The sequence below is a fragment of the Acanthopagrus latus genome, chromosome 8, assembly GCF_904848185.1.
Source record: "Acanthopagrus latus isolate v.2019 chromosome 8, fAcaLat1.1, whole genome shotgun sequence".
Taxonomy (NCBI): Eukaryota; Metazoa; Chordata; class Actinopteri; order Spariformes; family Sparidae; genus Acanthopagrus; species Acanthopagrus latus.
In genome coordinates, this window is record NC_051046.1 from 28,058,908 (window position 1) to 28,072,647 (window position 13,740).

General features: G+C 38.3%; 1 protein-coding gene across 2 annotated transcripts in view; it reads left to right on the plus strand.

The window, feature by feature from the left end:
- Nucleotides 1-13,141, plus strand: part of vps9d1 (VPS9 domain containing 1) — a 31,308-nt gene extending 18,167 nt beyond the window's left edge. For both annotated transcript variants that reach the window (XM_037107764.1, XM_037107765.1), the window contains exons 14-17: nt 519-603; nt 4,425-4,529; nt 8,993-9,109; nt 10,890-13,141. In XM_037107764.1, the coding sequence (XP_036963659.1) occupies nt 519-603; nt 4,425-4,529; nt 8,993-9,104 (302 nt within the window). In that variant the 3' untranslated portion in view covers nt 9,105-9,109; nt 10,890-13,141. The remainder of the gene's footprint in view (nt 1-518; nt 604-4,424; nt 4,530-8,992; nt 9,110-10,889) is intronic.
- Nucleotides 13,142-13,740: the final 599 nt, after the last annotated feature.

Below are 13,740 nucleotides of genomic sequence, written 5' to 3' on the forward strand. Positions count from 1 at the left end.
AATATTAATCGTTAGCCTGATACATTCTCATCCAGTGTCGAGGAGGATGATGGATGGATGGATTGATGGATTATTAACTGAGGGGAAATTAGCTGAAGTCTAGACCCTACCGGGAATGCATTCCTTAGATCAGGATGCACAATTTTCTAGCACTGAGGTGTCCTTTTTTGGATTTTTTATGACGTGTAAGCTTCTGTAAGTGTATAACATTTGATGCATCAGTTCAATGAAGCGCTGACTGGTTTAATGCACTGTTTACCATTTACTGACAACAATGGAACATTGATTGGTTTGGTCAGATTGCAGATCATCCATCATCAATAACAACATCAATATTTAATTGATCCTGTCTTTTTGCTCTGTTTTCTGGGACCAGTTAATTTTGTAGTTGTTTATAACTACAGTTCTAAATTGCTTAGCTACACCAGTGCTCTCTTTCATTGTATATTTAAAATGTGGTCCAAGGACAAGGCTTTAATGTGGTTTATATTAATTTCTGCTGCTATTTTTCATTACAGTTAGGACATTACGGCTGATCTGTGCGTGTGCCGAGGATTACAGGTGTCTTCATGAGGTAGACCCCACACCAAAAACAGCTGCCATGTAAGTAAAATACCAGCTGCAACAAGTGGCAGCTTTTTGAAGCTTTGGCATCAGATGCATTGTACTATACTATACACATACTGTTCATCAGGGGTATTCAATTCAAATCGAAAGTGGTGCAGTTCGAAAAAAAATCATCAAATAAAGGTCCAGAACATTATAATGTCCAACTTGCATTCTGATTCAGTGTCTTGAAGAGTATGTTGATGTAGCCTAATGGTTGTATTAACATCTGTATGTAGCTGACATTCGACTGTGAAATTTAAAGAAAGTACAATTCCATATTTCAACAAAATTGTCCATTTTAATTATGTACTTCAATAATTAATAAATGTTCTTTTCTAATTTCATTAAAGTAAACCAGATACATAACCGGAAGGTTAAAAAAAAATCCCTCTTGAAATAAAAAATGTACTTTTATTTTCCCTTTTTATCCCATTAAATTGAAACGGTTTGATGGTTGAAAGGTAAGAACATTGTAGAGAGTAGGACTGTTAGGGGTTGTGTTATTCTTGTAGTTGAATTTCCACGAGATACACCTCATTACATTTCAAAATAAAAGCCTTTTCTGCTTATATCCATGCTCATAACAGGGCAGAAAAGGCTGCCCCAAGTCCAGTGGAAGTACCCAAACATTATTTAAGGGCTTTCTGCCTTGGTAGCTACCCTGTCAGGACTCATCAGTGCTCAGTTATGCCTGGCACAGCAGGAGCTCTCCTAGGTCTATTGCCCCCTATAGTGCCTCTTCCTGGCCAGGCCTAAAAGTGGGTCGCCATATCTTCGTTTTGGAAAAGATCCAGCACCCAACAAGGGTCTTGAGGAAGAGAAGAATATTAGATGGAGGTATTTATGAGTCCTTGATGATGCACAGAGTCAGACAAATGCTCAGGGGGTTAAAGCACCCATAATAGTGAACATACAGTGTGCAGTGGAATTTTGTCTGTGTTGACAAAAATTGACTAAAATACTGACAAATAAGTATATGCTGAGAAAACTGTTTTTGATGTGTCCCAGAGATCAACCAGTCATCATCAACCTCATAACTGAATATTTTAAGACTTATCTTAAAGTAAGTGGACTGAGAATATTTCTGCGTCAATATTTTACAATAGGGATGCATCTAACAATTCTTTGTGTAGTACCTGTTGATAATTATACTGATTAAGTGATGAACTTCATGAAATGTAAGAAAAAAATTGAAAAAAAATATAACTTTTTTCCTAAGCCCAAGATGATGTCTTCAAAACTTTTGTTTTGTCCATATCCCAAACATATTTAGTTTACAGTTAAAGCAAAGAAACCAGAAAATATTCACGTTCAAGAAGCTGGAATCTGAGAACTGTGTCCTTTTAAGAATATATAAATAAATGATTTATCAATTGTCAAAATATCTGGCAGTTAATTTCAGTTGAAATCTAAATGACTAATAAACTCTATTTTAGAAGCAGAAACTGAGATTACCAGTGAACACAAGTAAAGAAACCCAGAGCCAACGTTTTTTTATTATGGTGGGTGGGGATCTCAGCCTAGAATAGGAGCATTTACTGGGTGGTTTGTAAAACCAGTTTTGGGTTAAGGTTAGACACTTTGTAAAGGGGCATACAAAGAGATATGTTACCAACTTTATATGTCAAAACTGTTTTGTGTGTAGACCAGCACAAAATACCTTCTGGAGAAGGAACATCATTTTGCCAATTTTTGAGTCATCTGCTATCTTGTCTGTTTTCATACACTCTTGCTCTCATTCCTTTCTCGCTCTTGTTAGATGCACTAATGACTTTTGAGACTAGCTGAGGCTATGTCACCTGCTCCATATCTGTCTCCTTGTATCAGTGTGAGTGTGAAATGATCAGAGAAAGCAGAGTAGTAGAGTTGGCTGGGTAACAGTGCTTCTAAAACCTTACTGCCCAAAAAAGTTGTGACAAAGGATTTTTGTGTGTGCTCTAAGTCCCAGTAAAATATAGAACTTGTAGTTCCAAGAAATGAAAACTAAATCATGTTGTGTCAAATTTGTTTTGTTACCTAGAAACATGAGTTGAACATGGCCAAACCACATTAAGATGATTTATTTTTTTCTTGTTGATATTTTGGAGACCAAGTAAACAATCATGCATCATGTCACCCCAGGATTTATCATCTGTAATCATCTCTGGTGAAAATCATTACAGCTTGGCCGGAATAGAAAATATATTAATCAAAGCCAGCATCTCAAAGGGACAGCTGTTTTTCTAATTCATATTCTCTGTATAAATGTTAAGCCTTTAACTTGAGATCCAAATATTATCAAAATCACAGTATGACCAAGTGCAATCGCAAGAAGCTGCACTTATTTTGATTCAAGTAAAATATGTGACAAACATCATTATAATGAAGTACTGTAGTGCTCCAGAGTTCCTCTCAACTACAAATCGTGTTCTCCAGATGTAAAGAAACATGTTACAACATGTACAGACCCCATCATCAGACCTATTGTCAAACGATGCTTTTTGGTACAGTGCCTGTGTGTTTGACCACTAATGCATAGGCTGATTTGATAATTATCTGCAGTGCTTGAATAAGAACATGATTTGTTGTTTCTTAATCTTGAAAAGGTCTGAAAAAGATCTAATGGCAAATCTCTCATACCCATTGACTACTTGTAAAACTGCCCATATGTGACTGCTGTTCTCAGTCATCTAAATACAAGTTGCTTCTCTGTGTGTCACTGTGACTCATATATTGTTTTTGATCAAGGCCGTCCCGGATGGATGTAGATTTATAACTAATTGCATTGTTCAGCTGACAGAAGAGCTCATCAGATTTCAGTAGGAATTAATCTATTGTATATTTAGGTTGTATATTTGGTTCTCCCATTGTTTCTGTTTGCTGCCCCGCCATACAGTTTCTAATTTCTCACATACACAAACACACATTATTGTACTCACTGCCCTCCTTTACTCATTGACCAGCAGTTCCATTTTTGTCAGTTCTTTGTCCTTGATCAACGAGGAGCTCATTTGTTCTCTTGTGTTCTTTTGTCTACTTCCCTTTCTTTTCTCTCTTCTATTGTGCTGCTAAGTTGAGCGCTACTCTTTCTCTGTCTACTGTTGATTAAGAATGTTTTACCCCTCTACCAATTTTTGCCGTTTTCTGACTTGTTTTAGTCTCTATTAAATTCAAATGCTTGTAACCCATAATGGAGCATAATCTTCTCGGTGGAATCAGTATTTCTGCATTTTGGAATAGCGTATTTTATCCTTGGAATGCAGAGACACCAGTATTTGTGTGAGTGGATTGATGTGTGTGTTTACAGTACCGAACTTTAGAAGATTATAATTCCGTTGTGATTGTGTGTGTGTGTGTGTGTGTGTGTGTGTGTGTGTGAGGTCCAGCCCTTAGTGGTTACATGAGCCTGTCCACACCTTCCAGAACCTGTGGGAGGACAATATCTAGTTGCATGCGGCTGGGTCAGTCCAGGGCCAGCAACCTACCTTCTCACGCAAACTAGCAAGCAAGCAGTTAGCCCTGCGTGTGAGTCCTGATAAACAAATGGTCACTGTCTGCACACAGGGAGAATGCTATCAGACTGTCATCATCTCCCAGACTGCAATTTGTCCTCCCAACAGATCTCTGGGAGAGAAAAAAAGCTTTATCATTTCCATCCCTGAACTCACTCCCATTAAGAGCTACATTTGATTTAGTTTCCATTCAGTGCCTTGGGGAACACATACCATCATACTCTGTCAGTGTCACACTACATTTTCCCCCTACAGCTCTATTTATTTACTTGTGTTTTCCTCTTTTACTTGATCTCACTGCCTCCTTTTCCTTTGGTTTGACAGTGGTGCAGATGACCTGTTGCCCATTCTGTCCTTCGTGGCTCTGCAGTGCCAGTGTCCTCAGCTGGTGTCCGAATGTGCTGCATTGGAGGAGTTCATTCATGAAGGGTGAGTCATCATGATGTCAGAAAGATGCTGAATAAACTTATCCATTGTTTGCACCAAATACACAAAAATTGAGGTTTAGGTTTAGGTCACAACTTCTACTTAGAGTGAACATATGGAAAGTGGACCGAATAGGAACCTGACCCAGCTTGCACAATACTTATCATCTCTGTTACTGCTTATCAAGGGTTTCAGGGTAGATCAGTGTTGTGCCAGGTTGAATCTAGCAGTGTATTGCGCTCATCTCTGTCCATCTTTTGCTAAGTGTCATGTCAGCAAACTTGCTGACATTTGTATTCTTTTCCAGTTGTGACTGGCTGTCAAACTAAATAATAGGAAAGTTATTTGGTATTTATTTTCTGTATGTATTTGTTCATGTTTAACATCTGTCACGCTGCATAGCAATGTTATATCACAAGCATACGGGGTAAGTAGTACACTGCTGTTGGGAAAAATATTTTTTTAAAAACCCATAAAACTAGAGACCATCTTGCGATGGAAGCACACCAGCAGTAATGATTTATCAACATTTTCACAGTTTCGACCAATGACTACTAATGCCATTTGCCCATTACATCAGCCAGCATGCCTCTACCCGGTTTGATTTGGCACAGCAGTCTGATGTGGCAGGGATCTTGCATCTCCACAAAAAAAAGAACGTCTTTCTCTCTGGTTCCCTGCACCGATATGAGTTGAGTATCGATTTTTGGTGAGACAAGGCCTTGCAATGAGTTGGCTGGAGTCGCGAGATGTCACTGCAGCCTACTTTGGAGGTGGGGAGGGCCTGGCTTTGGCCTACTTTGGAGCAAGTCCATCACTAACGTGGCTCTGCTCAACTTGGCACAGTAAAACTGGTGATGGAAAAGCAAATCGCTGTAGCTCTGTTTGACTTGCCAGTGGAAAAACGTAAGTAGTCATTATGATGTACTCGTCCTGGTTAGTACTAGAGAAATCTAAAGTTTTGTGACTGTATCCTGCACAGTTTAGAAGTTAACACACTGATTAAATCTATCCCTAGACAGACATAGGATTTGGATTGGATAACTACTTGGCATTGGCCGATACAATACTTTGAATTTTGCAATATGGAGATAATTTGCAATACCGTCGTGAGACTGTGATGATATCTACCAACATATCAAGTTATTTTACTGGTAAAGATAATAGAAAGCTAAGGAAATCAATATAAATGCATTCTACTTCCTCTCCTTGTCATTGTATAGTACTGTTTGAACAGTAGGGGCCGTAATCTTACTAGTCAAGAAGACAGTTGCTATTTACTGTCAGACCGTCTCAAGGCCCTTCAGGTTGAGCGAACAGGCCAGCGGTCCGCAGGTCCGCAGGGCAGACTGCTCTGCTGCTGCCTCGCCAACTGGCCTGTCTGCTTCACCTAGGAGCCCAGAGACACTGCAACTGCACCAGCCAAAGTGACACTGAGTTTTCTGGAGGGGAAACTGCAGCTCACAGCTGGATTGTAAAAACAGCCACAGCATAGCTGATGGAGCATATTGTGACAAAAACCTGTCAAACCATTAACACTGAACACTTAGACATCCACTGAACATAGTTAGGAAATATTATTGTGGCCCTGGTAGTGTGCTGGACAACAACAGTGAGAAAAATTGTTGGGGCCTGTGGCTGAGTGCCTTTTATCAGCTGTCCTCCTGTGCCATGCCCCCTGGTAGTTGGTGCCCTGGCACTCTCACTGTACAATCAAAGAAGGGAGGCATTGCCATTGGCTGCTGTATTGTTTTTGCTTTTTTGCTTTGTTTACTTTTACAAATGATAGATGCTGCACATATCAGTTTTATTATGAAAGGACAAGTTTAGTTATCAACAATCGCTAATGGAGAGGAAAGAATGGCATCAAATAATCTGTAATTTATAGCTTGAGAAAGAAATGATGATGAAACCATTCATATAGAACTGGATCAATATAATTCAAAAGAGTTAAAAAATCTTCTATAATAAAAGGGTCTTCAAGCCTAAAGATGATGTTACACTGTGTCTGACAGAAAGCACTGTGCACACCATCTTAAAATAGTGTGGTAAACACGAATGATTGAATGAAAGAATGAATAAATTAAGGACTTTATTTCAAACTAGAAATATGACAGCATAAGCACAACTGCTACATAAGGTTGAATACATGTTAGCAAATACCTTGATAAACAGTGAACAGTTGGAGGGCTAAATGTCTTGAGTTGAAATAGTTCATCATACTGAGTATCTTTGCGTGTCAGTTAAAACCACACCCAAGAGGTCTACTTACAGCCATAAAAACAGTGGGTTGTAAAAACCAGCCGGTTAGATTGGCGGAGGCCAAGGAATGTCAGGATATTCGGGATTTGGTTTTTCTTCTCTATAAAAATACAAATAAAGTTCCACTTGCTGTTTATGTAGTTCAGTGGGTTGGAAGGGTTCAAGTGAAGGGAGTAGTGGAGCCAAGACAAGCCACAAGGCTATAAGTAGGTTGATAGGCCCTTGTTGTCAAGAGGCAGTGAATGAGAAAGCCAAGAGTTAAAATGATTGGTTGAAATGGTTAGTCAGCGTTCATGGAATTTTTAATCTAAGTATATATTTTCTTGACTACAGTTAATATACTGTTTAAAACCTTAAAAATTAACAGCTCTGTGGGTCATAATGTTACTTTTACACAATACAAAAATGAATTAAGCCTGGTTAGGTCTAATGAAATGTATTCTTTTTATTATTCTTTGAACACTGTATCAAATTAATCAGATCCTGATCTTTGTCATCTGCTGTTCATGGGTACTGCTCAAGTGAAACTCTCAACAGAGATCTGACCTAAGTGAGAGCTCTTAAGTCTTATGCTACTTCCATCATCACCTAAACAGGGCAGGAAACAAATGCCACGAATGTCCACATGGACCAGGGATGATTTAATTCAATTATGGCCTCCCATTCTCATAAATGCGAAATCTCTGAAAAGCCTAAAGGGAATTTCTTCAAATTTGGCTCAAATGTCCACTTGGACTAAGAGATAAACTGCAACTTTTGTTTTCTGTTAGCTTTACATGTTAGTTGGCTTTGCCCTGTTAGCCAGGTTCATGTAATGTCACAGCCACCCGCATGGCAAACACAGAGCAGCAGATCTGGACCATCCTCTCATGACATTTATATCATTTGGGGCTTTATGGTTTCTTGTAATAACAAGATTTAATGTATTATGGATGCATTATAATGAGGTATATTATCTACTGCACCCTGTCTTTCTGGTGCATTTGTGACAGTAAATGTGACACACCGGGAAAAACAAAAAGAAAGGCAAACTCATCCACTGGTAATGGGGTATGAGTCAGTTACGAAGTGGGGTTTCCAGCAATTTAAAAAACAGGCATATACATGCTAATTATGTTGTAATCACTGTTTTATTCCTCTTGTACACATTATTACAGCTACCTGTGATCTCCACTGCTGAGCTGAGCATTCAGAAGCTGTATTTACTTACCTGTTAATTAAACACTGCTCAGTGTCTGGGTTTAACATTTGAAAAAATGCCTAATGATATTAATGCAATGATATTTCTTTAGAGGTCGAAAGGATTACATATTTGACAGCCAAGTTAACCCTGCACTTATTGCTAACAATTAATGTGAAATGTAAAAGCAACATTAAACCCTCTGGAAACTTGTATCTGAAATCCTCTATATCTTTATTTAGTCATCCTACATAAGCAGGAATCAAATTCAAAGCATTTAATACATCATTTATAGATTGCATTGGTAATAATAGCCCACAGTATGAACATTTGGCTATTGTGTGAAGCTAACACCACATGAGCCAAATTTGATTAATAATTACCAGACCACAGTCAAGAGATCAGCATTTTCCTGTCTCCTTTCCTTTCTACGTCTCTCTGTCTTTCTGTTCCTGTGCAGTGCTGCATCCTGGGAACATTTGAGTCTCATGTCTTGCTCTTGTTAGTTAAAGGTCAGCTAGGGTTAACTTGCTCTCCAGCTCCGTTCTATCTCCTGTCTGCTGTCTGTGAGCAAATCTCCTCATCACTTTCCCTTCTCTCATATCATCCCTCCATCCATCACTCGCACCTTTTCTCTCCATACTCACCCTTTAATACGTGTATTTACAGCTCTTAAAGAGGATGAAAGAGCAGATTTCTTTCACTCACATACTTTGTGGTCAAGGAAGAGTGGAGATGACTGGTCCTTTAGTCACTATTGGAAAAAGCTGATGTGGTTTTCAGCAAAACAAATAAATTGGCGCTCTGTTCTTTGAAGGATGTTTGGGATTCTTGTGGGCAGTCATGCCTCATTTATTAAGTTCTGTCAGAATAAAGATGTTTCTGCCCAAGTCCTTCGCCTTCTCACTGTTTTGTGTGACTTCATAAAGTTAAGATGCATAGAAGACTAACCACTATCTTTATGACGTTTACTTCTTATCAGCTAACAAGTGTTCGCTCTCTCTCTCTCTCTCTTTTTTTTAAGTTATTTAATAGGAGAAGAAGGCTACTGTCTGACCTCCATGCAGAGTGCCTTGGCCTACATTGAGTCATTGCACACAGGAGGAGCTCAACTTCCTGCAGACAGTCTCATTTAAAAAAGGTAAAGGAAAGTTCATACTTAATGCTCTGATAAACCTTTTGCTGACCCTTATTTTTTACTTTTGTGACCTTTTTAAAAATATTCAGTTTTTATGTTGAAAATCAAGATCAGTGAACACATAAACTTAAGAGAACATTTATTTTTATCATGTTTTATGCAACATTACTATATATATATATGGATAGTAATGTTGCATAAAACATGTTAACAATAAATGTTAAGTTTATATGTGTTTTTCCTATATATGTGTACTGAAGGCACTGGACTCAGCCAAGTGTGATAAGCTTTTTATCATATCTCAAATTTCTTGTGCAGTGAATCCACACAAATATAAAGTATGCACATGGATGGATAATGGATGTGGACAGAAATGCACTTGGTGTCCAGTATGCTCAAGAACACATGGACCACCATGCATGCACTCCCTGCAGTGGACTGCACCTCATCATTACAGATTGCACTCTTGTGTCCTAACTTGGGACTTTGTGCTTCTTCACAAATATGAGGGATATTTGTTGCCATTTCTGAGCTGTAAATAGTTTACTAGATGACTGAGATGGAGCCACAGCTGCAAACTCCTTGTTTTATTCTTGTACAAATTCAATATAGACTCGGCTGACCTGGAGGTGAGCAAACCAATAATCTAAAAGGATTTGACAGGCTGACCTGTGTCTCTGTTTGTACTGTTTGTTAGACCTGATCTTAGACTGAACTATGAAGCACAGGCCACTGTTGAAGCAGTTTTGTCAGAAGAGAAGAGATGGAGGGAGGGAGGGATGGATGGATGGATGGATGGAGTGAAGTAGACTGAGACTGATGCATTACACTGAGGGATGAGTGCTCTGCTGAATGGCTTGTCTGGCGCCCACACTGCTGCTCGGCGGGACAGGGGACGATGACACTGAAAGTTATAGAATGTGACATCCTCGACTGGCGTCCCCCAAAATTCTCAGTGACACAATGATCGCACTCCAGCCAAATGTTTAGCTTTAACTGCTGTGCTCCACAGAGCTGCCGCTGATCTGCCGGGTGGCTGGATTAAAGTATAAGCATTCTGGGTTATTTCATACTTGAGATCTGGATCTAGTTTTAAAAGTATGCCCTATACAACATTTAGACAATTCCATGCATGAGTTACATGTATGACCTCCCATGACCACAGTCATTTCTAATATAGCATTGTGTTTCGACTCTCTCCGTCCTTCTGTCCTGTTTTGGGAAATGGACAGCTAAGGAATGCATTGAGGGAATTTCTTCAAATACAGCACAAATGTCCATTTGGACTCAATAATGAAACACCACTCAAATAATGACAGAACTTCAAGCAAATTTCTTATAAGAAACTAATGAGGTGACCTAATTTTATACCAAAAGGTCATCTTCACTGTGACCAATAAGGTCGACATTGAAGACATTGAAGTCCAAAATGATTGCACATATACACAACACAAGGAGACTTTATTCTCCTTTAATAAAATGTAATTACAGCTAAAGTGGCCAGTGTTTTTTAGAAGTTACTGAGACCTTTTTAAAAAACAAAACTACACAATAGAAACAAACACTTCACTTTGGGCTGAGTGACACAGACAGGATGGGTATTATCTGTGTTCACACACATTATTGTTGCTTTCAGTCTTTTCCTGAGAGGACTGTAAGAAAAATACAGAATGCTTCTAGGCTTATTATTGTAACAAAAAGAGAAAACCTCTAACAGTAACACATTATTTTGTATGCATGTATTATCAGTGCAGTGAATAATGTATTCCATTTTGTGTTGTAGGTTGCTGCTCTCACAAGAGACCATCTTGACTGCTCATCCCACATTTCCTGCTGTGTTACAACTGAACCTACAGCTCTCTGCAAGTTGTGCAGAGGCATATTATCTTGTGCACACACAGACATACCGTATATTTTTGCTCTGTTTCCAACAGAGGATTAAACCAGTGCTTATGAGTAGGTTCTAACCAAAGCAGATCCTGCATGGAGCCAAACTCAATAACAGCAACAAAGTGTTATCAAACTATAAGCATTGCTGCATTAATTAGCACTGGATTTTGAAAGGGACTACAGTATGCGATTTAAGTTTGGAAGTGATGCAAACCATATTGCAGATTTTTCTTAATTTTTTTTTTCTCTTGCGTTGCATTTAACATTTCAGTCCATATAATGTGGCATTTTGTTTTTTTTTACAAAAACATGCAAACTCATACATTAAACAGTGTGTGCGCATGTGTATGTGTTTGTTTTTTAAGAATTGTTGTAAAATCCATCCACAGACTGTGGATTAAAAAATAGCAATTTATGCACTTTCGTTGATGAAGCTTTGCGTGGTTAGGCTACACTGGGTAGTGGATTTGAGTTCACACAGTAAATCAACAGACAGTCTTGGCAACAGGACAGAAGCAGTGTTTCCAAGCTGTACTGTAAAAAAAGACATTTGTAGCTTCTCTTGACAGTCACTGTGTTTGCATTAACAGCATGTTGGTTTACAGTCAATTTAGCTCTACAGCTACATGGTTGGGTAGTAATACTGTGCGTGTGTGCGTGATTGTGCGTGTGGTGGGGGGTGTTGCGTGTGTTGTGGGGTCTTGGTCGAGTTAGACAATTAGTGTTTAGGGTAGGGGTTATGCTAAGTCTCATGGGATTGAATGTAAGTCTAAGTGATGTCCCAAGAATTGACTTGGCGTGTGTGTGTTTTGCAGACAATTTGCAAACCCAGGCACGGTGACTGCAGGTACTTGTGTCCACATCGGTCAGTTTTGAGTTGGTGGTGTTTTAGGTGTACAACAGTGACCTTGTTTTTGATTTCTTGCCTGTATGCACACACTTCCTTTAACCTTGAATTAATTTTTTTAACACCAAAGTTCAAAATCTTAAAACTCTCCTTAAGAACCATAAGACTCAAAATGTTAACCTTTAAATTTGGAAATTGAATATCCGATGAGATCTTGTGGCATTTAGCAAACATTAGATGTAAAATGTTAATGTGGTGGTATGATGTTGATCTGACAAGACTGAACAGAGGTCTTTACTGATATTTCAATTTTTTAAAGACATTCCTGTTAAGTCCTTCATACTGTTTGGTTTTAAATACTTGCAAAAAACCAGCATGGATGTTGACCTGAAAGGGTCTTGTGCTTTAAGCTTTTTTTTTTCTTTTTTTTTTAAATTAGCAAAATGTGTTTACTTGAGTCACTGTTTCTAAAGCATGTTGTTTTTTTCTTTGAAGAAAAGGTGTGTTTCTCCCTTTCATCCCTCCCAGACAGCATTTCGTTTCTGTTTCTTTGAACACGGTGCACAGGTCAACTTCTAAATTCTAGATATTTGCCTTGTTTTGTGTCCAAGTTGTTTCATGATTGCAGTAATGCCTCTGAAACCTTATAACCTTGATCTCATACAGGTTTCAAGTCCTTAAATCCATTTTTGTGCTGCGCTGGAATAAATGGAAACCCACGGCTCCTGGCCGATGGGTGCAAGGAACATTCAAATAACTTCAGCTATGGTGTGTCTCAGTAAATGTTGGGCTGTAACTTAAATTTTACTGCATGTGTAAATATACTAGTATATGCAAAAATGTAGTTTGGTTTGTATTTTGAAAACATACCTAAAGCAGACTTACCTTCAGTGTCACTTAGCGACTGAATAACAACAGTTTTATAAATGTTCATTTTATTAATTTAATTTGTTTGCTTGTCTGAATGTACAATTGAATTTTTATTTTGTATAGGTCCAAAAGATGTGAAAGAAATGTCTTAAGAACTGTTAAAATGGATTTACTACTGCTATATTTTTCATTAATACCAAAAACAGATTTATGTCTATGTAATAAATGTTTATGTAATTATAATTAAAATGGCAGGATGCTGTGATATTATGCAAAGTGGATAAAGCCACTACATAAATGTAAATTATTGATTGTACATGTTCCATTCCTTTTGAAAAGTGAATGTGTTGTTTCAGTGTTTGGCAGTTTTAAAACAGAGAATAGTGAATGCGTGTTGGGTCAATAAAGAGAACAGAGAATTGTGTAAATCATTTTGAACTATATGTGGCAGTCTGACCCCAGCTGTGGATCTGTATTGCTAAGCCTCAACATCCTCAGGCTCTCTGTGATTAAGATGTTGATGATGTGACATGAGCCAGGATTTGTTGGTCCATCATATCTGACTCAAAGTTCAAAAACGTCCTTTTGAGTAAACTCTGTGTATGCAAACAATGTTCTCTAGGCTCGTTTCATGTTGTGTTGAGCCTTCTTAGTGTTTTAAAAATAGCAATTTTGATGCTAACATAGTGTTTGCCCCTAGCACTCCATTGAAAATGATTTTGACCCGAAAATGAAAATATGGTAAATCTTAAAATTGGGGCTTTCGTCGTAATTATGCTTTTAATCGAATGTTTCACTCAGGTACATTCACAAAAAGACCCTAGGTTGCATTTTGGTGAGAGTTTCAATTTAAAGTGATTAAAACATTCAGTCAACATTACAGTAAAGTTACATAATGACAACAGAGGTCTCCTCTGAGGACCACTGCTCCAGTCAGGTTGATGACTCTAGATCAGATCAGAGTCTGATGTTTGACTGTATTCATGATGTTGGGATTAGCCTCAAACACTCTGGCTGACACTATGCA